Raw genomic sequence first — 27,403 nt, 5'->3', positions numbered from 1 at the left:
CGCGGCGCTGGGGGAAGCCGGAGCCGCTCCAAGCTCGGCGTTGGGGGGGCGGGGGTCACCCCCCCGCTTTGTCTCTGGGGCGCCGCGGGGACGGTGAGGAGCGCACGGCGGCGGCTCCTGGCTCGGGAGGCTCTGTCCTAGGTCGGGGAGGGGGGAGGAGAAGAGTTTCAGTGCCGTGTGTCTTGTGGGGACGGTAAGTTTAAAATCGCGATCGTTTAAACGCGGCCTCAGAAGCGGAGCCGTGCGGGAATTGTTGCTGATCGGTGGCAGACGAGGGATAGAACCGCCAGAAGCGTTCGGAGCAGGGTGCCGCTGCGGTGCCATCTGCCCCGGTGCGTGCGGTGCCGCTCGGGGCTGTGCATGGGCGTACACCGGCGTGGAAACACTTCTTCGCACCGAGTTCGGGGTAGTGCAAGAAATCACATGACCGGTGTCAAACAAGCGGCGAGTTGCACTTCAAAGCTCTGGGAACAGACTGTGCCCGGGGACCGACATCGACCGGGGAGCCCGGGAGCCCTGGCGCTGCGGCTGTCGGCCCGGGGAGAGCGGCGAGGCCAGCGACACTGCGCGGGGTAAAGCGTCGTCCGCCCCTCGTGTCCTCAGCCAAAAGGAGAGAGAAGAAACAGTTTAGTTCGAGGCCCTTTAGAGTAGGGATACAGAATAACTGAAAATAGAGAATGGGGTTTGTCATGTTAATACGCACAGTCTCTATTGTTACGATGTTGTCGTTAACTACTAAAATAGCGTGCATCAGAATTGGAAAAACGCGGTACTCTGTTACATGAGCCATTTGAAAACTAGATGTACAAACTAGTTTTTCTTGTGCAATGCTGTGTGTAGGTTATGATAGACCAAAATAGTTATCCTAGTAAGAGCACTTGCAAAATAAATTTATCTCCAGTGCATCGTGAAAGCTTATTCCACCAAAGAATTGGATGAAATTCTGAGCTGATCAACTGTTAAAGAAATACTCGATTTAAATAAAGATGGGCAACATCTTAAACTGGGTGTGTGCGTGTGTGGAAAAATATAAAGGAGGAAATGACTGGCTTCAGTGTAACTGCATATGAATGCAACGATGTCTTTTCTGGAAAAGAAAGGAAAAATGGTTTTTGATAAAGAAAAACGTTTTATAGTACAGTTTAGTCACACATTTAATGATCCTTAAGCCCATTTTTACCCTTAAGGAAAGTAATAAAGTTCAGCTTGCGAGTTTCCCGTGTGGAGTTGGTAATGTTTGTCTAAGTGACGCTACATTTGCATGGCTTGCTACAAAACATAATTCGTAAATGTTACTTTGGTGACAGATTTGCCTGTATTCACACAGTGACATTCTGCTATTCAGTCATTGTTTCAGACTTTTTTCCCTCCATTTGCACATTGCTATGCACTTCCTTTCAGTTAAACTTGATTATTCTGCCTGATGTGTTAAAAGAGGAATTGCTGAGTACTTAGTTTGCGTGGTTGTATTTGACTGTGTCTATTCTTGTGGCAGATATCCTTCATATAATCACCGAATTCATTACATCTATCTCGTGCTTTGGGAGAACTTAAACCATGCTGAATAAAATGACCCATTTCCAGTTTTACTTCTACTTTTGTACCAGATTTGTTTTGTTGTTGAGATGTCCTGTTCTGGTTCCTGAAGCTGCAGATATTGAGAGTACTGCTACAGTCAGCTGGTTTTTTTTCTCTTAGTTAAATGGTTGCTTAATGTTGGGGTTTCGTGTGTGAAGCCAGCTATCATCCATTTTTTTCCTATTTCTACTAATCTGAAATAATTCATTATCATCAAAGGTACTAAGTATAGTACAAGATCTGGAGCTAACCAGTGAAAATGATAGTGCTCAGCATATCAACAGAGTTTAGTTGTTTCTTTCCCTCCTTTAGAAGTTCTCTGGGAATCCTGGTGCAGTTAATAAACAATTTGCAGTTCAGTTTCATTGAATAATTTGCAACTTTCAATTAAGGAAACTCAAGGATTCCATGTTTTACCTGTAAAATTACAAGTGGAACAGTAACTGATTTGTTGTTCTTGCTACAAATCTCTATTGGAAGGTTGCTGGGAGTTGATGCCATGAGTTACTGCTGGGCAAGCAGGCCTCTTCTGCTGGAGGAGGCATCTTCCTTAGCAATAGGCAGGGTGTTCCTCTTGAGAACTGGGAAGTGATTTCTTAGGATAGACAGCCCCGTGGCCGTGCATGGTTTTCCTCACCCTGTGACCATTTCATATTTGCAAAATGAAAATTCTCTCCAGGGAATTGCATTTCTATTCACATGGTTAGAGAAAGTATTCCTCCAAATATTGAGTCTTCATGAGAAATACTCTTTCACCACTTGGAGGCTGGGATTGTTCCATGCTTTTGAGGATGTAGATGTTAGGTGCTAGGCCTTTGGGTGGAACAACTACTTTGAAGCAACAGTTTACCTTTATCATGTTTTCTCCGAAGATGGTGATTCAAGGATCAAACTTTCTGAAGAGGAAGGTCTCATAATTGTGTAGCCAATTAGCACACTTACATGATTAGTTATACCTGCAAACTGTATTTGCCCTGAACACCAATAAGAAGTAGCTGTGAGCTATAAAAGGGAGCCTAAAAGTAGCCAGTCCTCCGTTGGTGGATGCAAGGTGTCATCCTGAACCAAACCCAACACTTTTGGAGGTGTTACCTGTAGTATTTGACATCTCCTCACATGTTTCAGTTGTGCTGCTTGGTGTTTAACACCACTGATACTCAGACTTCAGGAGTCTCTAGCAGAACAAGAGTGCTAGAAGTGCTTTGCTAGTAAAACATGTCCTTTTGCCTACTGTGTGATGTTCCAATTGAAATTCAAGACACTGCATTGCCTTAACTTTATAGCCTCAGCTGTGTGACCCTCAGTGAGTAAGACTGGATTTAGCCTGCTATCAGGGCAGCTTTATTTTGGAAATATTAATGCCAGAAAGATGTCCTGGAAATTATCCACTAGGCACTCATAGAATTTCAAGATCCAAACTAAAGAACCCTCTTTGTTGTAAACCCATGCGGCTTCCAGTTTCTGCATGATTCTGACAGGTGCAAAGGAATGGTTCAAGTTATTGTATTTTTGATTATTTAAAAAAAAAAACAACCAAAACATTGGACCGCAATTTGAGGAGAAAAAACCACTTTGTTACTTCAAGCATTGTGATAGGTGGACATAGATTAGCTGGGTTGTGCCTCTACATTGCAGGGATTTACGAAGGATGCGATTTTCTTCCTCTTTCAGCATTAACCTAGTTCTTTTTCGGTCAGAATCAATGGCAATTTTATCACTAATTTCAGAGCTGGGCATATTTTAATCACAGTAGCTGTCAATCATTTATTGGTTTTTATGTTTATTTAATAACAGAACTGCAGGAGACCTCAGAAACTGTAATCAAGATGGAGTCCTGATTGCTTTATTTGTTACATTAAATATATGAGGATATGCCCTTAACCCAGAGACTGCCTGATCAACAAAACAACTGGAACTATGAAGAGATGAATCATGGGTTTGGGGAGAAAGTGTGTGGCGCGTTGTTTTTGTTAAGTGTGCTTTGTTTAGATGTCATTTATGTTTAAACAGGGTATGGGCCACAAGCCAAATTCATATTCCCAAGTTTGCTTCTTTATTTCCGTTGTCTAACAAGACTGTGTAGTTAGTTATGAGAGCAGAATCAGGCCCCGGACTCGGAAGTTCATTTTTAGCATCCTGTATATTGTCATTTTATGTCAAAACTTATGTAAATACAGATTTTGTTTAATTCATACATCTTTATTATGCAAAAATAGTTACTGATCATGGGCTTTTTTAACAAGACTTACTAACCAGAAATACTTTAGTTACATAGCGCTCTTTGTGTCTTTCAGGAATTCGTTTGAATTTTTATTTGGAGGAAGTACAATTCGAGTTAGGGTACAGACAGAGATGGCAAGTTTACTGCACTGCTGTGATTTGACTCCAGGTTTCCAGAGGAGAACAGATGCTGCTTTAATCCACTGTAGCACAAAGCCCTAGTATTACGTTAAAGGGGACTGCAAATTTAGCTAAATAAATCTTCTTTTGCTTCCTTACAATAGACAAAAGACTAGAAACATTTTTGTGACATTATTGTAAAGATGTCGTTAATAAAAATAAAGTAAAAAAGCCAAGCTTTGGTATAATAAAAAAATCAAACCCTTTTGTCTCTGTGAGAGAAGCAGAAAATTAGAATGATGGCTTTGATAGCCTTTAATACAGGAAATTGATGCGGTATATCTGTTAATCAGATTCTTTCAGTAGTTCAGTGTCATCCAAGTTAAATTTGCGCTTAAAAACAAAAGGACCCAATTCCCTGTTGCCTTATGTTGTGCAAGCACAAATAAAATGCAACGGTTAAGATTTGGCTTCCTTTTACATAAATGGCTACCAACAGGGCAAGGCAATAGAAAAAGAATCCTAAGCTGTTTTGAGGGGCACTTGCATTGTTTAGTCCAAAAAATTTCAGTCGCCCTTAAAATTCACCAGATCAACAAGGATGGATGTGTCATGAGTTTCAGTGTTTTCATAAGAACAGAGAAAAAGAAAACTAACTTCCTTCTGTTTGTTGATACGTACGTGACCTTTCAGGTCATCTTTATGCGGTGTAAAGCAAGCAAGGATGCAAACCTGATGGATTTTCTGTTGCAGGGTGTGTTTACAGCCAGTTTTAAAACTGCACTACAAGGAAGTTCACAATTTGACTTTAATTCAATTTTCACTCCCCATCTTTATAGTAGAACGGGCCAAGCTCAATCTCAGATCACAGAGAGTTAAATACAGCAGTGGCTATGGGCACTGTAGCTTAGACAGCTGTGTGTTGGACTGTATTTAACTTGAGTTTAGCGTATTCTTTTTAGTGTCGCCTACAGCTGTAATGATTATAGTTGTGATCCTTTCAGTTTTCATGACTCAAGTCAGGGTAGGCCAGGTCAGTACTTGGCACAGAACTCCAAGGATAAATTTTTGGGAAGGCATGGATGCGAGTTGGAAGGACTCCTGCCTTAAAGATAATCCCAAAGACAGGATTTCCTTCATTGTTTGGGGAGGTTGTGCTGAGGAAGCCATCAGTCAGATGGGATGGACAGTGGTGTTCCTGATCCAGCTGCGGTTCCTAGGGGTCTAATAGTACATATACCAGAAGAGACCTGTATAAACCCCTGACGTTCTGGTTGTGTTTCAGCTTAATAATTTTTCTCTCAATCTAACTCCCCTCTACACTTTCAATTGGGAATAAAAATTATCTTTATTTCTTTTTCTTGTGTATTGTGATGTGCTGTGAAACAGCTGTTGAATTTTCATTCTAAAGGTGTCTGGGGTGATTCTCATGCTTTGAAGTTAACATTTCACAGGGTATTGAATGTTAGATAATATTTTCAGCTTTTTAGATTCTTGAAAGAAAGACAGTTCATTATTGTTGTTTATATATTCTTATATTTTACTCTGTGAACCTTGTTTAGAAGACACCAGGGATGTGGGGAATTTAGTAGAAACTGGTTTTGAGAAGGAGCTGATTCTAATGCTTCAAGTTTTGGGAGAATGGGACTTCACAGCTAATAGTTTCCAATTAATACTAGTAGTTAATGCTTTGTGAAATTGAGAGAGAACATGAATGGAAAGCCTAGGAAATGGAAAGCCCATTAATGCCTAGCATTAATGGAAATTGTCCCAAATGGTGACAACCTGTTGCAAACTTGGATATTTTTTTTTTGTTATTCATATGTGATTAAGAAGTTTTTAATTAGGTTAGCATAGAAGAAAATAAGTATTTCAGGTTTTCCTGTGCTACCACAATGCAGCATGTCACACAAGATGATTTCTGAGTGTCTGACATTTTCGAAACCTGTCTTTGCACAGTATTTAATTTTCAGTTCACAAAATGATGGTTCTTGTTTTCAGAAATTGGACTTCTACCCTTGTGCTAAAATACCATTTTCCACTGTGGAAAGATCTATGAATTGGGTCATGGTAAAGAGCATGAGAACTCTGAGAATGATCCCAGTTCTGTATTTTAGACCCGGTGTTCTTCTGTGGTTGATCAGCCTCACGTGCAGCCCCCAGCTAAGGCAAGCTGTATCAGCAGAAGTCAGTGCAGATTGTTGATGCTTCTGGGAGCAAGAGTTGCAGAGCCGTCCTGGGCATTTGTGTGCTGCATCAAAATGAAGCTGTTACAAGCTGCAGCACAACCTAACAATTACCCTCATTCTGTGTATGTGCAGTAAATTCCTATTTTTAGATACTGATAGGAGGTAGCTAATAAAATTATTTAGAACACAGAGCAGATCTTAAAATTTGATAATAGATAAGCTTTGCAAGGAGAAAGTTCTTGGCTTACAGTAAACTTTGAAATAGCATTTATAGCTTTCCAAGACAGGAATTGCTACCTGTGTTACTTTTTTATTATGATCAGTGAGATGGGGCAGAAGTCCTACTGAAAACCTACATTTAATTCCTCACTAACAGAGAAGGAACTATAAAATATATAGACTCAGCATAATGGAGAGGAAATGTAAAAGGAAGGATGTTTGTGAATGAGAAACAGCATTTGTCAGCTCTTTAACTGATTTAGAGGTTGTAAGCAGTCTTCCGAGGTCTCGTTTTCCTAAGAGTGAAGATTTACATGTAGTAAGACAGAATATCTTTCTGAGTGTGTTTGCAAATATCTTCTGTATTTGGACACATTGCCTTGAATCTAAGGAACATCTAAAATATTTTCTTTTCCACCAAACTCCATACTTCAACCTAAAGATCTCTTACCATTTTGTTTCCTTAAACATAATGTTCTGTACACTTTGATATAAACCTTGGGTGTGTTGCGGAGGATAAAAATCTCACTTTTACGAGGATGCCTGTGATGAAGGACTGGTGAGCAGTGATTCTGTTCCATTAAGTTGCAACACAGACCTCTCTCAGTGCATGCTGACTGCTCAAGGCCAGTTCCCATCCTCACTGACTTGGTAGCAACACTGAACTTCACTGGAAGCAGGAACAAGGGGTTCTATGTGCTCATCCATTTTCTTTCCTGCCTGGTGAGAGCTTTCCATGCCTGTTTGCATTTCTGCATATTGAAATTATATTGTTCTGTCATAGAGAAAACCAATAGGGTTTCTTTGTCTTTTGGGTTTGTTTTTTAGACTTGGTACAATGTAATTGGCAGTCAAAATTCAGGGTTTGTGCAGCGTTTAAAATTGAGTGATACTTTTGTATTATATATACTTCTAGATTCAGTTAGATCAATAAAAGGTCTTTCTCTGATCAGACTTTTAACAGTCCATCCTCCTTTTGGATTGGCTTTTTAAAGTACGTTGCTCTCTAACCTGCTGAGGTTTATCTGTAACTTCAGAGAAGTCAACCAACCACTAAAAGTTGAACAATCCCTTCCTTTCTGATTTTAAAAGTGGGAGAACTTTAGCCAACTGTGTTTTAAATCTATGTGAGAGAACAAAGTATCTTATGTTCATCAGTGACATTGTTTTAAAGCACACCTCATTAGATAATAACGATACATTATTAACTAATTGAAATAGAATCCCTTGGTTGTTCTAAATGGGCCTTTTTGTATAATGTTCGTTGGCTACTGAAGTGAAAATATGGCCTAAATGATTACAGCTGTATTGTGATCTGTGACTTTACCCAATATAGCATCCAATATAGAAAGATGGGTTTGTTATTTCTGCTGTGTGGACCCTCTGCATGCTCTTTGGTTTATGATGATTCCTAATTTCCTTCTGCCCAGGCACACACACATAATTGAAGGGAAAGGCTGACCTGCCCAAAAATCATTCCTAGCTCTCTATACTGCATCTTACTTGTCTAATCATTTAGAATAGTAAAGGGGAAAAACCTTAAAATGAGTCGAATGATAGGCTTTATCGAGTTTATTTGATCTGAGATGAGAGTATTGTTCTAGGTATGAAATTTCAATGCTTGAAACATTTTATTTATGCAGTAACAGGATTTCATTAAGGATCTTTAAACTAATTCATGTTTATATAATGTATAATATATCAGGAAAGAAGAGTATTATCCACCAAGACCTGAACGGGGAGAGGAAACTAGCGTTTAGTCTCTTACAGAACCTAACTGCCAGCAAGCTGGTTTCTCAGCAGTGCTGTTTGGTGTCAATTCTTCCTCTGGTGGGCTTGACACAACAGCTGAAGCCACAGCAGAGGTGAAATACAAGGATGGCTGATACAGGACACGAAGGATTTTTGCATTATATCAAATGCTGCTTCAGCTGTGCGTGCAAATCAGTTTCTTCTCAGCTGCAGAAACTAAATCTTCCTTTTTAAAATTAGCCTTGTATAAAGATCATGTCACGATATAAACAGTAGAATGTGTATTAATATCTCACTATCTTAAATACATGTCATTTATAGTGTAGATATGCTAAATAAGGGGATTCCAGCTGCCGGACGGTATATCTGAATAAATAATAAATAGTTGAGGTCAAATTCTACCACAGCTGCATTGAGAAACTCCACAGATTTCTAAAGTTTATCCTGTTGTGTAAGAGTTTACATAGGAGGAACAGGACAAAGTCTGCAGTGGTAGGTACACCTTCACAGATTTTGTTAAATGGTCAGATACCACAGTTACACTTGCAAATTTTTATCTTTAGTCCCTATAAGAAGGTCAGCATCCTTCTGAAGCATACATGATGTTTTCTGATGTTAGTATGTTTTATGCTGTCACCTCAAGAGGAGGGACTGACCATAAAAAAAATCTCTAAAAATTGGGCTGATACATTTGAGAACTCTTCCTGCAGCCACAAGCCTCAAATTATTATCATAGTCATCTTTTAGTAATATATTTTAAAAGAATTTGAAGTATGGAATATGGTCATTGCTGAATAAACATATGCTGGGTGATGATTAACACAGATTATCACATTGTTTGTCTTTACCTGAGATAGAAGCTAACATTTGTAAACTGTACTCAACTTCTGTTGATGCTGTCAGTCTCCTTTGTTACATTCCAACTGCTAAATAAAGAAAATAAAATACAGCTTTAGCAGATAAGGTTCATAGGGCATTAAATGGGTACTGGGTGAGGGTGGGTTGGTTGCTTTGACCATTTCGTGGTAAATAGTGGTGTCTGCTATCCAGTATGCTGCCACTGTTTGATTTATACCAAGGTAATGTGTGAGGTGTTTAACCTTCCTTCTCCTCCTTGGAAGCTTGAATAATCTCAAGTAACCTCTTTTTAAATGGATATTCTTAGTTCTTAAATCTATTATAGGGGCTGTTCCCTAAAATGGAGAAGTTGGGTAGATTTTTGTTTTGCACTCATTTCATCTTGCTGGTGTGCATCTCCATTTCAGGAGAGGCAGTACGTTAATTCCGATGTAGAGAAAATCATCTCTAATCCTTCATCCCCTGCTCTCTGTTACTGCTAATGGCATAAAAAACTGTGGGTGAAAATGCCCCCTTTTTTTAAAAAAAAAAAAAAAAAAAAAAAAAAAATTTTGGTTTTGTTAATGCCTTTTATGGAATTATTTAGTGAGAATTATAACTCGGTAGTGTCCCAGTGAGTAGGTGTTGGGGTTTTTCTGTAATTTTGAATCCAGAACTTGGACCAGGGTGCAAATGAAGGTTTGCAGTGCATGCAGTGGTACTCATCTGTGCAACTCTGGTCGTCAGATTGTGTTTTAACTTAAGCTGGCTGTTATTGGCAGTCTTACTACACAGAACATTACAGAATGAAGTGGCTTCTTTGTTAGTGTTTGTTTCTGAGACACATGCAAATTTTGTCTGGATTTCTCTTGCAATGATACTTCAGTAAGATGAATTACCTGGGACATTACTTTGATGTGCATTCAAAGGTTTTGCTTGTTTTTAACAGAAACAGCTCAACTGAAGGTGCAGGGTAAAACAAGGTCAATATTTCTTTCCCGGATCAAAGCTTTTGTCACTGCCTGTGAATACTGTTGTCCATCATAATGGCTGTGAACTTTTGACAGTGCATGTCTGAAGGTAGATTGGTTTGTTAATGTTATGGCAATTATTGAACTTGGGGATTTGTATATGTTCTTAGTATAACTGACTTCTGTTTACTAGACAGTATAAAACAGATGGCAATAAGAACTAGATCCTAATCTGTTGCAAACTGTACTAATAATATACTCCTGCTCAAATATTCTCGCTCCACTAGAGAATATTGTAATGGGGGGAGGGGGGAAGAAAACTGCTAAAAAACTAGTTGTATGAACTGCATATGGGTAGTTTTGCATTTTAAGAAGTTACATTAAGAACTTTTTGTGGAGAGTAATTTGAGATAATACAATGCACACATCAGTGCTTTAATTAAATATACCTCATAGTTTATAGCAGAAAGCACCACAGGTACTGAAATGTGAGCCAGCTTTGAAGCAGTGGGGTGTACCCTTGTGTCAAATGAATGCTTATGTTCAGATTAAGTTGTGTATGGGGAGTCATAGTTTTAGTTAGCAGTATTATGTTTGTAATTGTCGTTTAAAATTTCACATTTAAATTACGACTTTGTTGTACTTGTAAAGACAAAATTATGCAAAAAATTAACCTTTATAGAGGTTTGTTCCTATGTGGAATGCTTAGATTTAACCTAAACATTTTTGCCATTTAAATGGGTCTTTGTCAGGCTTCAAGTCTGAAGTGTCTGACCATACCAGCTGCTCTAGCAGCTGCCATCGTGCTTCTCTCTGTTACTCGTAGTTAGTTCCATGGGCGACTTCTGGTCTGCATTCTTTGAGCTAGGTAGAGAATTTGGAAACATTTCAAGTGGGTATCTATAATTAGGAGTTATGATCCAAGTTTGACTTTTTTAACCTTCACATTTTAAAGAGAGGTAGTTGGTGTAAACCAGATATGTAGCACTTCGTCCTTCCTGGGAATTTGGGCCTATTTGTATAGGATATTTATTTTTGGGTGAGGCAGAAGTTTTACTGGGAATCATGTTTATGAAATGAGGTTTTAATACAAAAAGCTTTGCTCTTTGGTTTGCATTTGAATCCATCTGATAAATCATATAGCAGAGTCCCTAGGTATCTAGATACTTCAGCTGTAGATACCACGTTAATGTTTATTGACAGAAGTGCTTCTGGGACAAAGGAAGAAAATGAGCTTCCTGAATTGTTCTGTCAGTAGATACTACTTAAAGGGAACCAGGTTTACATGCATTTTTCCTGAAGAGGGGAATAAATGACATGGATTTAGGGCAGTTATCATGTAGGCAAGTTAGAGAAGAGATGGATTTGACTGAGGAATTTCATGAAGAACTACTCATGCAAATGCTTCACTGTTGCAACAAATAAAATAAACATATACATCCTTCATTAAGATCAATTTGAATTCAGTTTATGCAGACTACCTGGAGTTTTGACTGCTGTCTCTGGCGAGTGATACTCTACCACAGCCATGCTTTAAAAACTGCCTGCTTCCTGAAGAACAGAGCACTTGTAATGTCATGGAGAAGCTGAGTGATTTTTATCATCTAGTGCTGACTAGAATTTTAAGTTGGCCATGTTTTTCTTACAGTATTCATATTACTTGTGCATACTTTCCACGAATTAGAAGAAAAGGAATTTGTTCTGTGAACCTTTGTACTTGTGTTCATACTTTTAAGGATCTAAAATGCTATGGAAAAATCTTTAGAATGTAGCAGCACAATCTTACTCTGTTGTCATACTTCTCTTTATGTCCAAAACAAATTTTTTACGGGATGAATATAATGCTGATTGGTTCTCATGTGTGTACCATCCAGTTGTTAGGGCCTGTTTTCAATTTCACGTCTTTATATTACACTGTTGAAAGCCCATTGTAAATGAATGATGGAAATAACTAGTGATTTCAGAGAATATTCATTGGTAAAATAATTTCTCTAGTATTTACTCTGTTTTGCTGGGATGGTCTTTTTGTTCTATTTTAAAATGTTGCATGCAGTTTTGGTTTGGCATTTATATTATTTAGAAGATGTTAAATTTCTTTGTTGCTTTTAGTTCCAAACTAAATCTGCAACATACTGGTTTGAACATGTGGATGATTTCTGTAAGCATATGTTCTCATTATCTTTGTATTTTAGTCTTACAAATGCACTAGGACACTTCACTACTTATAAACTGGGAGGTTGCTGGGGTGACTGGGAATACTGAATAATTCCTCGCATCTGATGTTATTGTTCTATACTTCCTCTTTACGGTCATGTAGTTTTAAAGATATGAGCCTCAGTAAAAAGAGACTTTCTGGTTTTCTGGTTATCATCTTTTTTTCACAGTATAGTCTCTCTGAGAGGTAATTGCTTGTCCCTATGGATCCAAACCTGCAGCTTTCCAGATCATTTTGCCATTTTTGTCAGTGGAATGAGTAAGTCAATACTCATGAAAAAGCTGCAGTTTGCTCTTTAGGTCTTGAGGACTCCTAGTATCCATTTTAAGCTCAAATGTTGAAGTTTTCTTATTTTTCAAAACTTTGTCTTTATTGTGCTTGTTTTTGGTTTTGCTAAGGTAATACTTTGGCAAGATTTGAAGGAAAAGGAAGGTGTGAATATAGAAATTAAAGAATGACAGTAGATATCCTGAATAATATGCTGTTTTAAAATATGATAGTGGTTTTAGTGTACTGGTTACTAATTACAGCCTTTGTGATCAGAAGCAATAGCTGAAGGTATAAAATGAGAGAGAGGGAAGAAAAGACCTGCCAGGTTTCTGCTGCTAAAATGCCTGGAGAGGAAATGTTTTGTTTTGGTCATGGCTAACCACACAACTGCATTTGGTGATTAGGCAGAGAAGGAGGAGACAGAGCTTTTTCTTATTAGGTAATTCTTGAAATGAACTTATCTCCTGAACAGTAGGAAAGAGCCATAAAACCCACAACCTTTTTCTAGCTGGCAACATCATCTACTTCACATCTTGTCATCTTGGATCTATTGTATGCTCCTTTAGTCCAAAGATACAGCCATGCCCCATGTTACTCAGCTTTGACATCTAGGCAAATTTGTTAGAAAAGCAGCTTTTGGCTGCCACTGTGTGTACGTTGGTATTAGTCTTTGATTCAGACAGAGCAGTGAGCTTTGATTCTGTCGCTGTTAGCACGCAATGTGCATCATGGGTAAATACAGTGGTAGCTGCACTGCGGGGATGACCCTTATCTCACTGCCCTGCTGATGAAGCCAACAGATCCTACTTGCATGCACATATGTCACTGCAGCTGATGTATTTTAATTTAAAAGTGTCTGCAGAGTGTGTGGCTTAGCTCCTGCAGGAAGTCTAGAGCCATACGCACACAAAAGAAAATGCCTGAATCCATCCATGTTTGATGTTTAATACTGGCTAACAGTCATTAGAAAAAGTAAAATTAATCTGATTTTAACCAATAGTTTTATATATCCATTGAGATATGTTAAAAATACTGTACTCAGTCTGTTTCCAGCCTTTCTTCTTCTATACTGTTCCTTGATATAGTCGTGTTTCGTGGGTTTTTTAACAGTATTACAAGTTGAGGTTTATGCAAGAAGAAACTTCCAGTGTCAATTTCTGATAAAATACTAATTCAGTCAGTGCTGGACACTCTTTCAAAAAAGTAATTTAGATGTACAAAGAAAGAAAGTTTTTCCATCGCTCTGTTTGAAAGTTTTGTTCATGCAAAGTCATATTAATAGTACTAATTATTTTTAAATATTTAATTTACATTTTTTACTCTTTAGCCGCTTCATTCTCTGCTTCTTTGTAAAATACTGGCAAGCAACCTTTCTCTTTTTCTGGCTTGGCAGATAATGAATGTCTATTTTCTGCTGAAAAGGAGCATGATATAACAATTGGAGTTTTAAAAATGAAAGGTTAATTTCAACTCTTCTGCATTCTCCTAATACTACACAATTGGAATACTCAACATATTGCTAGTCTCCCTAGTAATACGCCGTTGCACATTGCAGGCAGATTAACCAAATTCATCCACTAGATTTTTTTAAACACTGAAATTATCAGTAATTCTTCTGGACATGTATAGTAGGTGGCAGATGCCCTCAAATCAGAGACCTTGCATTAAGAAGTTATTTCTAATTCTATCTGGGACTGGGTCAAAGGGTCATATTGTCCATTTTTGCAGTGTACTTAATGTACTTAATTTCTCACCCGTCTGAGAAAGACGGCATGTGCAGGGTGGCTCCTGGAAGTGAAGTAGTCCTAGAGAGGTGTCTCACCACTCCCCTAGTCATAGAGGGACTTATTCTAATTCTTGTGCAAACCTGGAGCAGAATCCTTGACATTTTTGTGTGTTGGCATGTTTAATAAGTGGATAGATATAAACCGCCCCTGTAACCCAGCAGTGATTGGCTCGTGTTCTGAGTCTGTTCTGAAGCCGAGGTACCCTTTTTATTTAGCGTACGGTCTTTGAAAAGAGACATGGCCTGTATGATTCTCATTTCCCTACTCCTGTTGCACAACGCTCTGTGTGCGCTTCCTCCATTGTGGAGCAATACATCTTGTCGTCCTTAAAGCTTCACACAAGTCATATTTGTTGAAATATTTTTATTTTCCAAACATATGTAAAGCAGTAAGAAGTGGAAAACAAGACGCTTTTCTTTTGTCAGTAGAGATTCATTTGTAAGAAATAACTCGTATGAAGCTTCAACTGCTCTTAACGGACAAGGAAGAGCTGACTGGGAGAATGCCTTCAAATATGCAAGTACTGACTGTGCACGCTTGTTTGCTTTAAAGGGCTGTCCTGCTGTTGTACGGGAGGCTGCCTGTTGTAAAAGATAATCACTTCCCTGCTTCAAAGGTCAGATGTGATGGCAGGGAATAGGCCTATGAGCAAAATGAGATCAAGCATTGCAGTCAGTCAAGGATCATATTTATGTCTGGAAAAACTATGAAAGACAAATTAAAAATAAAGAAGAAACCCCTAACTTTGATCAGAGCCTCGGGCAGACCCCCTTGCAATTTTTTCTGATTAGGGCAGTACCCTTTTTGTTGATGAAAAGGTTAAGTGATCCATTGAAGGTATTATTAAAATGTCAACATGAGATTATAATCAGTGTGGAAGGGTTATTAAATAGTTCACAATTTAAGGATGAGGAAGGCAAAAAAAGTCACAAAACCTAAGAAGGGGGAAATAGTGATAATTCCTGACTTCCTGTTGAAAACAAATTTACCATACTTGTATGAAAAGTACTTACAAATAAGCTTGTAATTAGGAACCTGTGATGTACAAAGTCATGTGGCCTCACAGTTGGCAGAACAGAGAAACGTATCTTAGTATTTAAAGAGAGAATGTGAAGCAGTTCAGTATCATACTAATTGCTTTAATGGATACTTCAGAGAGAATGATTTGTTTGTTTTTAATGGGTGGTTACACAGTTTCAATGTACGCTAGCAAAACTCTGGATAATTTATAATTTTTAAGTTGAAAGCCAGCTGTATCACAGAGGGAAAGGGATTAGTTTCCTGTCAACTTCCTTTTTGGAAAAAGCAGTATGTGCGCACTGAAAATATTTCCAGCTTGGTTAAAGTATGTTTGAAAATACCTTTCGGGTAGAGTCATATTTTGATGGGCAAAGAAAGAGGACTCGCTTTCAGTTTTCCATGTTTCTAGAAACATTTTGAGAAACGTAAGGGGCTTTTTTCTCCTTCACTTTAAAAAAGTACACACTGTTCAAGCCGGGAGAGTCTTGCCAGTGTTAACCTTGATCTCTTCTGGCACTGCAGTCCGGTGGAGAACAAATTTCAGAAATCACTCTGTACTTTGAACTGTTGAAGGGACTGCTGTGGTATGCGTATGCAGCAAGGGTCACAGCATTTCATTTCTGAGAGACAACAGGAGGGCTTTATTTTTTATGTTTGTACCCATGTGGATGAAAGCAAAATAAGAAATACAGGGCATGGTGGGAGCATGGAATTTTACTCCTTTAGAGTGGATGTACCTGTTCATAAAACAAAAGGTAGGCAAAGTGCTGCAAGTGCTTATATTGGTGCCTGTGTGGAGTGTGGAACTAAGTCTTTAGTGTGATTTAAAAAAAAGTAAAATTTTGTTTTTCTGTTAATAGTCTGTGTACACAGGATGAGGCAGATAGGAAGGTTTTGTGTGAATCATGAAAGTGCATACCCTATTGCAATGTGAGAATGCCCTACTGTAAATGTAAAACAAATACAAATTACTCTTAGTTATTGGTACGGGATAAAGCTTGACTAGGACTCAGTTTAAAATGTTTCCTATTGTGTACAACTCTTTTAATAGAAAGGGGTTTTTTCTTTCCATTATTCCTTAGCAATAACAGCATTCATGTGAAAATGAAGTGTTTTATTTGCCAGATAGCTCTTACTGTGTTTTCCCTACCTGAAACTACTTTGCTTTCATTAGCTAGAAACACCGTCTCTTGGGATGCTTTACTACAAAGCATGCCAAAAGCATCCCATGGGAGCAATCTTTCACTAACAGAGAAATAAATGAGATTTCTCCTGTAGGTACTTTTTCCCAACTTTAGTTTCTAGAAACATAGTAGCTCACAAGATTCATTAAATCCCAAATCTCCATTGAGTAACATGAAGGTAATCCCTTTATGTCAAACTGTAATGTAACAGTACAAAAGTATTGCTTTTATTTGTCAAAGCAAGGAAGGAACACAAATAAGCATCTGTCATTTTGAAGCAGAATAGCTTGGAAGAGAACAGTCTTACAAGAAATTAAAAGTTTTATTTTACACGGTAGTTCTGAATGACTTACTCAGGATGTTATCAGTAATTACTGTATAAAGTTAAATAATGCTTGAAACGTCCATTCTCCTGCTTGACTCATGGTCTAAATATGACCTCTGCAACAGAAAGAGAGACTTGCTTAGATTACAGTGAAAACTCTGGTGTTTGACATGAAAGCCACACTACTCTGTACCAACTGCATCTGAATTGGAACAAAATGTGCTGGATGTCTACATAAAATGAAACTAAGCAAAACTAGGCTATTGCTGAGGGTTTTGGTATGCAATACTCACCTGAGGATTTTCCTGTCTTTTCATTCTGTCTAGTGTTGAGGGTGAAGCTCCAAGCAGTGAAACTGGCACATCTTTGGATAGCCCATCCACTTACCATCAAGGACCTATAACACACAGTTCAGCTATAAGCCCAGACCATTACGATCATTCTGCTTACGGGCTGTATTCTGTCTCCCCTGGACAACAAAGATCTCGGAGGCCGAAACTTCAGCACTCAACATCCATACTGCGAAAACAAGCAGAGGAAGAAGCTATTAAAAGGTCAAGATCACTTTCTGAGAGCTATGAACTCTCTTCAGACCTACAAGATAAGCAGGTATTTGAGCTTTGTTACCTAATTTATGACAATACCAACATGTCTGTAAGCTGGGAAAAATCTTTTCTAGCATCACTTCACTTGTGATGCTGAAAATACCTTTTTTTTCCTGTGACCAACTTAGTTCAAAATAGTCATACATCAGCATTTCTGGGGGTTCTGACTCTGTTTTTTCTGTGTTGTGGCATCCCTGTGTCCCATATGCCTTCCCCCCTTCCTGAAGAAAGGTGTAAAAGATGTGTTAATAGTGTTAAAAGTAAAAACAGTTCTATGAGGAATTGTGATTTCATGCTTGGGACAAGTACTGGAATGTAATAATGCAAAATGTTTTTCTAAGAAAATGAGTCATACTGAAACCTGGATATCTTTGCTGTTGCTGAAAGAAAGAATGAACTTATTGCAACTGATATTCTCTCATATCTGTGGGGTGGATTCAAGATCTTAATTGGTTTTACTCAGCTAGGCAAAACTCCCGTATGCTTTACAACGAACTGAATAGAAGCTATGTACATGTTCAGAGCCTTTGTCCCTAAAAAGGCACTTCTGTAAGACAGCCTCAGCCATTCCTTTTAAGCTTTCCTCTGAATGTTGTCGTATTTAAAAGATATTTATTGCTATATAAGTTCATATTTATCATTTGAAAATGATGCTGTAGTAGCTTAAGGTAAGCAAAATGCAGGATGCACTGGATTTCACTCATAGATGAACAGTAGCCAATACATCAAGGTGTTTTGTTTTTTGGGGTTTTTTTTGTTAGAGATCTTTCTTGCCCCAAAATATTTTGTTTACTGTGAATCATTGTGGTATGTTACATAGTCACTCCAACTTGTATGTTAACATGGCAAAAGTAGAAACAGGCAAAATTCTGCAGACAGGAAGCGAACTACTCCTGATTTTGGACTACACATTGGTAGCTGTTGAAATTTATAGGGATTAAGCCTCATTTGCCATCTGGTTGTTGTTCTGAAATTTCAGGTTGGAGAATCATATGATGGTCCAGAGACACCTGGAAGAACAGAGTTTGAGCTCTGAGTTGAATCCAGTATTTGGGATAGCAAGTTTAGCCTTTGTGCTCACCAAATTCTGTACTGGAGTGGGGACATACCAGGTTCCAGATTCTTGATCTAGATTATGCCAGCTCTGCTATTAAATTGGACCTCCTTGTGAGATCTAAAATGTTACTTCCTTTTCCACCTTTGGCAGTCATTTTTGCTAGATGTCTCTTAAGGGATTGATACAGAGTGCAAGGCTTACTAAAGAGGTCTCCCGCACTGCAGATATTCCACAGAGCTTAATTCCATCTGTCCTTTTATGTCGGTTTGATAGAGAATGAGGACTGCAGATGTTATTTTGTATTTGTTCAGGGATTCCTACACAATAAAAAGTGACAATGATACATAAAGGAAGCTTTGTATTGAAGAGTTGCTTATTGCTCTTGAAAAGCTGTCATTGAAATCTCAGAAGATAGTTAAAAACTATTTAGGAAAATGTCCAAGGCTTTACCTAAAGGCAATGTGCATTAAATATTCTTTAAAAAGGTGCATTAAATATGCATTAAAATTCATTAGAAATGTTAGTCAGAAGTCTAGTACATCATGTAGGCAAACTCCAAAATTCTCTCGTGAAAATTCCCACCAAAACCCTCTAATTTGTAATAATCGATAGTGATATTATTTTCTGTGTAAACCTGAAGGGCAGCAGCCTGTTTGCAAGAATAAAGTCCAGGTAATTTATTTTATAGAATATCAGGTTTTGTTTTATTCTTTCACACCAGCTATGCTACTTTTCTTTAGGTTTGACATTTAATTTTGAGAGGAGAGCTAAACTAATAACACTGCATTTGTTTTGAGGGTAGTGCGACAAAGTAATCTCTTACAATTTATTTTATTTGCACTTGACCTAATGCATGATACAGATAGAAGTAGTAGCAAATGTGTGGCAGCAGTGGGAGGGTTCTGATAGAAGTTCTTAATAATTTTTTAATCTTCAGAATGCCTTACAAGTAACCTCATAGCCTCTTTGATACGTGCAAATGTGGGGGTAATATAATCCCCATTTGGAGGTAAAAGGGCTAAACAATCGTTTTAAAGAAAAAACTGTAGAAAATTATGCAGAGATTTGCAGATTCCCAGCTCAGAGATCAGTCACAGCTTTTTGAGCTTAATTAAGTTTCAAAATACAGTTAAAAGAATGAGTCCTTAGCAGTAATTCTCATCTGAGCCCATCTGAGAAGTTGCCCTCCTTCGTTTATGCCAATAACAGTACATAAAGTTTTTTGCATCTAGAATTTAAAAAAAAAAAATTAAAAATCAGTGATTCACATTTAAAAACACCAATCCAAAACAGAGATCATCTTTTATGTAGAAGGGGAATGGGAGGTGCTGAACCTGGCAATAGCACTGAAAGAAATAGATTAACTACTCCTGAATAGCAGACATAATGGACTAGAAAATATGTTTTAGTAGCATTTGGTTCCTTCCATAGAAAAAGGATGAGCATCTGCACATCATTATCTGAACTTAACAATTACTTGGAGAGATCTCCAAAGTATGAGGGGGAGAGGTGGTGTGTGCATATGCATGTAACAGAAGTAATTAAAATGTGGTGTCTAATGAAAAAGGGGCCCTGGGTTTGCAAGCAAGGAGAAATGACTTTTGAATTATTGGATTATTATGAAAATTGCATGGATTTATAAAAAAATGCTGCCAGAAAAATGGTGGGTTTAATTGTAGTATTAAACATATTAATTTGTCATGGACGTTTTGTGTTTGTGAATAATATGGATCCGGCAAAGACTAATCAGAACAGAAATCAAATATTGGGGAAAAAATAGAAATTAAACTAGTTATTAATCTTGTTCAGTGTTTTTTAAATAAGCGATGCTTTTCATGTTTTGGAAGGAAAGGTTTGGAAATATCAAATGAGTATTCCAGATGAGTGTTCAAGAAGTACTGACGTGTCATTTTCACTAGGTTAAATTGATAGCATTTATAATGTATTTATTTTGCATATTCATTCTGTTAATTGGAAACTGGCGATGTTGAGTGTAATTACAAGCATGAAAATAGATTTGAATTTGTATTTAGAAAGTCTGAAATATCTTCTTCTTTGAGGAAGACAGTGTATGTGGATATTATATCCAAGAAACCTCTCTGGAAGCATATGGTGTGGGAGACTCAGTTTTGTTTTGATATCAGGCCTGGGTGAAACAATGCTAGCTGGTTTTTATTCCTGTAGAAAGCGATACATGCCTGGGAAAGTGGTGTCCACCCTTAGAATTTACCCCCAAAATTTGGCAGTTTGCATTATACTTGGATTTTACTTCTCTGCAGTTGCCCCTATAGAGAAAGAATAACTGCATTATGCTGCATTAGGGTGCTGTCTTGTCTGCTTTGATGTGGACACACCAATGCTAGTGTGTGAAAACCACAATTTGAACACGCACACACACAAATAGCCAACACCTTAATTTTATATGACAGTATTCACATAGTCATATTTTTGTCTGTATTTTTATGGTGGAATTTTCAGGTGACTATTTGGTTCACTATTTGTGCAGATGTTAGTCTGGAGCTTTGAGTTTTTACTTTCAAAAACAGTATACACTTAGGAAAAATGTCTGAAAATTAAAGTTGTTAAATGAAATATTTTTTTTCTTATACTTTGAACTTGTTCTAACCTGCATCAAGTTACAAAGTAATTGTGTTCACCCTTTCACAGGTGGAAATGCTAGAACGGAAATATGGAGGCCGTCTCATAACTAGACATGCTGCCCGTACTATACAAACAGCTTTTCGCCAGTATCAGATGAACAAAAATTTTGAGCGTCTTAGAAGTTCTATGTCTGAAAATCGTATGTCAAGACGCATTGTACTGTCCAATATGAGAATGCAGTTTTCCTTTGAAGGACCTGAGAAAGTCCACAGCTCTTACTTTGAAGGAAAACAAGTTTCTGTTACAAATGATGGGTCAAAGCTGGGATCCCTGGTACAGTCTGAATGTGGTGACCTTGGAGAGTCAGCTACAATGAAGTCTCCAGCAGCATCTACTGATTTTGCTGATGCTATAACAGAACTGGAGGATGCTTTTTCCAGGCAAGTGAAATCCCTTGCAGAATCCATTGATGATGCACTGAATTGCCGTAGTCTACATTCTGATGAAGTCCAGACTCCGGATCAAGTCAGAAGTCGTGAGATGGAAAGGGATAGCTGTGCTCAAACTAAACCAGCAATTCACAATGTGGATCACAGGAAGCTGGATGAGATGACAGCATCATACAGTGATGTTACGTTATATATTGATGAGGAAGAGTTATCTCCACCCCTTCCACTTTCCCAGTCAGTAGACAGACCGTCCAGCACAGAATCTGATTTGAGGCTCCGGTCTGTGAACTCTTCTCAAGAGTACTGGTCCATGACCCACAAAGACGATAAGATAGACACTGATACGAGCTGCAGGAGTACCCCATCGCTGGAATGTCAGGAACAGAGGATAAGAATGGATCATCTACCATTGCTAACTATAGAGCCACCCAGCGACAGTTCAGTGGACTTGAGTGACCGCTCAGAGAGAGGTTCGTTAAAGAGACAAAATGCCTATGACCGAGGGATCACTAGTCAACAAGGAAGCCCAAAACACATCCCTCACAGTATTCCTGCCAAGATCATATCCAGAGAGGAACAAGAGGCAAGACACAGGGCTAGGCCTATAGATAGTCATTTAGCTATCAATGGCACAGCAAACAGGCAGAGCAAATCAGAGTCTGATTATTCTGATGGAGACAACGACAGCATCAACAGCACTTCCAACTCTAATGATACAATAAATTGCAGCTCAGAATCTTCTTCTAGAGACAGCCTAAGGGAGCAAACCTTGAGCAAACAAACATACCACAAAGAAACTCGCAACAGCTGGGATTCCCCTGCCTTCAGTAACGATGTTATCAGGAAACGCCATTATAGGATTGGACTGAATCTTTTTAACAAGTAAGTACAGCGTTTCCTCCTTTTTTCTCTGTGTTTGGTAGAAACATAGCCACTGAACCAGGAATATTTTTCTTGTATCAGATAAGTAAGACTGGTGTCTGATACTGACTTTGCAGTGAAAAAATAAGCTTCTCCTGGTGACTGTTCATGTTATAGAGTGCTTACAAGTTGACATCTTCATAGTTATACAGCTTCGAGGGAAAAGAAAAAAAAATAATTATGTGTAATATGTTAGCAAACTATTGAAGAAGATCAGATCAGATTCCTTTCTTGTTGAAAAATACAGTGGCTTAATCCTGATCCATTTTGGTGGTATAACAAATTCAGATTTCTTCCTGCCCTAATCATGTAGGTATTGTAAAATTTGTCATATGGGAATTAGAAACAACAAGCAGTGTAAAATGAGTTTCCTGTTTAACATGGGCAGGACCTGGAATTTGTGAAGAAAATTTCATCAGGACTTTGTAACTAAAAAATGATGCGCTGGATATTTTTATGCTAAAAAAATATTATTTATCATAAAATTGATATTTCTGCCTATGACTGTTAATTTTCCCATGTATGAAGTTGCTTAAAATTTCTACAAAATAACTTCCTCAAGTTTCTTTGTTTTACTGAAATACTTTCTTCTTTGGACACTCCCATGAGGCTATAGAAAACCATAAATATTACAGTAGAGGGTTACAAATAATATACTACCCTAAGATCTGTATTTGCATTATTGGAGCTACACAGTTCTCATTAGAACAATCATAATTTGAAGATAACAACAACTAGGCGGATGGCATTAAAATTCCAAGGTTTTCTTCACTTCTTAGTTAATACCTAGTGTGCCAATTTCCCTGCCCTAGAATGGGTATAAATTATTTAAAACTTTTCTGGTACTAGTGCTTGTAAAGCTTCTTGGAACACTTAGATGAAAGATGATAAGTGCCAGAATTTTTTCCTATTTTTTCTTTAAAATACTGCTGGCAGTTCACAGTGTTTGTATAAGTTTTTAAGATTTTGCACAGAGTACTTCAGGATTTCTCTATAAAAATTCTGTAGCTTCTGAAGAACTAATAGGTATTTCAGTGTGCTGCCATAGCCCTTGCTTCACAGTCTCCTACAGCTTGAATGAGTTCAGCCCTCCTTTTCAGATAGCAGTGCTGTGATTTGTTCTGTTTGGATTAATAGGTCAGTGGTTCATCATATAATAATATGTTGTAACATTGCAGATAATTAAAGCATTTTGATGACATCACGTGAGGCTGTGCATTACAATACTAAGTATGGATCAGTCAGGTTTGGCTGTAAAAACTACCGGGTTTGATTTTTCTCTTTGTGAAAAGGTAATAGGCCTTATGGAAGCTTTTAGCCAACTGGAATTATGTAAATCATAGCATGTCTGCAGTTTTTACTGCTCATGAAGTAGACTGGGTAGGAAGATATGTCAATTTGCTCTTGTTAGAAGATTTTAAAACATTAATGTCCTTGGTAGGAGCATGGGGAGGAAGGTGCTGCTACTGTTTGGCTGACATTTAAAAGACTTGTTGCTTGCTTGGTTTTTGCACAGTAATTAAGCTGTAAGCAGTCAATGATCGGTGAACTTCAGGCTTGATAATACAGTCTTTTGAGTCAACTGCAGAAGGGTGTTAAAAAGAAGGTGAATGGGAAAAGTGCTCAAGCAGCATGCAGCCATGAATGAGAGCACTGGAAATTGTCAGATGCTTCTAGTGACATGCCATTTCACTAGGAGGCTGAAAGTGAAAAATAAATGCCAGGAACAGAAAAGAATAGCGGCTGTTACTTGAAACACCTCTAAGTGTTCTTCCTGCATGGACTTGAACAGAGATAAACCTTTTCTACGTGTTGGCTGGTTGTGAGAAGACTTGCAGTCTCTTAGCAGTGAGTTCTAGAAGATAGCACTGCGCAGAGCTGCAGGCAGCACCTCTGTGCCTCATCTTTTGCTGTGTGTGATTGTTTCATTCCCCCACCACATTTTATCTCCAGTATTGATACAGAACTGAAGATTCTCATTACCTTCTGCTGAGTCACTCTGATTCTATTGATAGCTCAGACAGTCCCTGAGTGTCCCATGTATCTTGGTTCTGATTATGGCTCTTCAAGTCTGCAGACTGTGACATTTTCATTAATAGCCTTATTTCCTCTTTGCACAACATCAGGTATTGAACCATCATAGAATGTGACGGTGCATGAATCTGTAAACACTCTAGAAAAGGGAGGTGGAAAACTTCCAGAGTTTTATTCTTTAAAAAGTTCAGAAGGAGACTCAAGAGTGTATCGGGTGGGATCACAAATTGCATTTTGTGAGTGAAGTGCAGGGATAGAGACTGTGTTCAGGCACTTGCCAGGATTTACAAGTGTTGGTTTCTTCAAGATGAATCCTTTTTCCTTTTAGATATATGCTATACAGGTGCATTAGTTTCAGCTAACTCGAGAGCATTATGCTCATTGTTCTCAGCACAGGAGTGTGTCATAGCATCTTATGTGTCCAGAAGTTTTCTGAAAAGAAAGCCACGTCCTAGATGTGTTTCCCTGGTGAAGGCTGTGGTGTCACATGCAGAACAGCGTGAGAGAGGATTGCCCAGCCTGGTTAGACATAGGCCAGGAAGGGGGTCTGCAGGTCAGATGGACTTTCTGCACATCAGTCCCGTTTTTACAGTTTCTCTCTCATCACATGGCAAAAATGCAACTGCCCAGCATCTCATATGGGCAAGAGTCTGCCTATGCATTCAGTTCTGTGTTGCAAACTGCTTGTGCTTCCCATTGTGTGACCAAATGGACACCTGCGATGGGATGGGATACATTTTTTTAGTCTACTCTCCAGTGTTCAAGTCAGTGCAGCAGAATCATTTCGATGCCTTTTGGCCATGTGATCTTCCATGACACATTTATGTGTAACAGCTCTTGGCAGCCAGCTCCTGAGAGGATGTGTGCTCCACCCATGCAGAAGGACTGTGCGCAGAACTGAAAGCGGCTTTGAAGTTACCTATTATAACAAGTCAAGTTTTTTTTCAAATGTCTGTCTACCAGAGGAAATTTTAGGGATGTCTTTTACAAGAAGTGCGTGTTAATTTCATTGCATCTTTGAAATCTTCCTTGCAAATTAAGATCCCAAACCTTAATTAACAAATAATCATATCGTTTCTTTCTGGTACATGAAGCTTGGCTGAAATGCGGAGAATTTAGAATCTTAAAGAAGTGCACAGATGACAGTAAATGCTTCTGCTTTGTTCACTAGGAGTGTTGAAAGGATTAACTTTTTTAAAGCATGGAAAGTCACTATCCTCACAGTTAAAATTTCAATAGATGCTTTATAGTTTTTCTGGCTTCTCTATTACAGTAATAATTTTCAGAAGCCAAAGTGCAGTTTTCTTACCAGAGGCCCTTCACTAAAATAGCCGATTATGAGTGGAGTAAAAGTTGAGCACAACTGGTGGTCTAGTTCACTTAATCACTATTACATACAAAACATCAGTGGCACAAAGATCCTTGGAGAATGCAGAACACAGGACAGTAGAGAAAAAAAACATTGGTAAATGAAAACCATTTTTCTCGGAATTTTATCACTTGATTGTAAAATTTGTTTCAAACTATAACTTGGCACTCAATTTAGAACCTTAGTTTTGATTAAAGTAGTATCCACTTTTTTAAAGCTATTTTGTGGTATCCACTATACTAGAACATAAAGTATTGCCCAAATGGAATGATTTCTGCCAAAGAAATTGCAACTAAGTAACAGCTTCTGTACATTCTCCTATTTTTGAATGGCAGTAGTGATTTCACCCTGTCAATAGGCTGTCAGATTGTGTGTTACCATTCATTGCCTCCCTGAAGGAGGGATTGCAGGTGCATGCCCAGAGTGCAAGGGCTCCCAGGGAAGCGTGGTGAGGCCAGCTGTGTTGAATTAGGCATTTTCTTCAGTGTAGTTTGAAAGGGATGTAGTCTGGGAGAAATTACACTGGAAACCATTCCTCCCTTACAGGCAGAAGGAAAACACTACCTAGAAAGGTTTATTTTGCAGGCTCCAAACCCTGCCAATGCAAATCCAGCCTTTGAGACTGGTTTGCTTATAAACAGGACTTCAAGAGGCCTTTTGACTGCTGCTTTTTTTTTAAAAAAAAAAAAACCAAACAAAAACCAAACACCAAACAGGAAGGGGGGGAAAAGTAAAAAGGGCCATGATTTTAGTCTCATGTTTGTTTTGACTGCAAGCTGGAAATACCAGGTTTACCAGTTATTGCAGTACATTGTGGTAGGATTTTCAGGTTCCATTCTGCTACTGGTGCACTGATGTTTCTAACAGATTAAATAGGGACCAAATGGTTTAACCTCAGTAGTCCGAGGAAACGCGTCCTGCCCTTGGGTCAGCTTTGCAGCATGTAATTCCCTGCGGAGCTGTGCGTGTGTAGGAGGAAGTCTATTGCTGTTTTCCCCTCTTGTGCCACTGTGACGGTGGCACTAACTGCTGCTCCTTGCCAGGTATTCGTGGCTCCCAGGTATGTTTGTTGACAACACTGCCCTCAGCTTCTGTCCCCTCGAACTGCAGTGACACATCCAACTGGGCCATGTCAAGTAGAATACAGTGTAGTGATTATTCAGCATTCTCTTGGGCAACACTTTCTGTATTACTAAAGTATTTTCAGCAAAAGTTGGACAACATTGGAGTGGTTTAAAAATTTGATGCAACTGTGCCTAGTATTGTAAAATATGGGAGATAAGAGTTTGCATTTCTCAGACTCATATTTTAATCTAGCAGAGACTAGAGTCATATTTAGTATCTCCTTTGGGATATCAGATATTGGAAGACACTGTTAAATGTCCTCTCATCTGGCAGTGCCCCTATGGCATTGTGATTTCTTGCCATGAGAGCCAGTCTTGTTGGTGCTAGTGCCAATTTCTGATACGGTTGGTGAAGAGAGACTGTGAAGTACAGCTCGCGGGCCATTTCCACCATGCTGCTCTGCTTATTATGCTCTGGCATAATTTTATTGAGGGCTCTTCTTGTGTAGTGTTTTGTTGAAGGTTTTATGGCCTAAGCTTACATGTACATCTTGGAGGTAAATGAACATAACACCACTTTACATTGCTAGAACAGAGGCTAAGCTATAAATAATTT

The 27,403-nt window shown here is 38.4% G+C and overlaps 1 protein-coding gene across 15 annotated transcripts in view; it reads left to right on the top strand.

Annotated features, from left to right (window-relative positions):
- The window catches only part of IQSEC1 (IQ motif and Sec7 domain ArfGEF 1), a 356,135-nt gene that overhangs the window by 284,726 nt on the left and 44,006 nt on the right, over nucleotides 1–27,403 (top strand). For 14 of the 15 annotated variants that reach the window (XM_074914136.1, XM_074914133.1, XM_074914138.1 and 11 more), the window contains 2 exons: nucleotides 17,014–17,296; nucleotides 21,017–22,281. In XM_074914136.1, coding sequence (XP_074770237.1) covers nucleotides 17,014–17,296; nucleotides 21,017–22,281 — 1,548 coding nt within the window. Of the gene's footprint in view, nucleotides 1–173; nucleotides 194–17,013; nucleotides 17,297–21,016; nucleotides 22,282–27,403 lie in introns of those variants that run through there. The other variant, XM_074914149.1, reaches the window with a different exon arrangement.

This window comes from Athene noctua, chromosome 10 (genome assembly GCF_965140245.1).
Source record: "Athene noctua chromosome 10, bAthNoc1.hap1.1, whole genome shotgun sequence".
NCBI lineage: Eukaryota > Metazoa > Chordata > Aves > Strigiformes > Strigidae > Athene > Athene noctua.
This window is presented reverse-complemented; position numbering and strand designations above follow the sequence as displayed.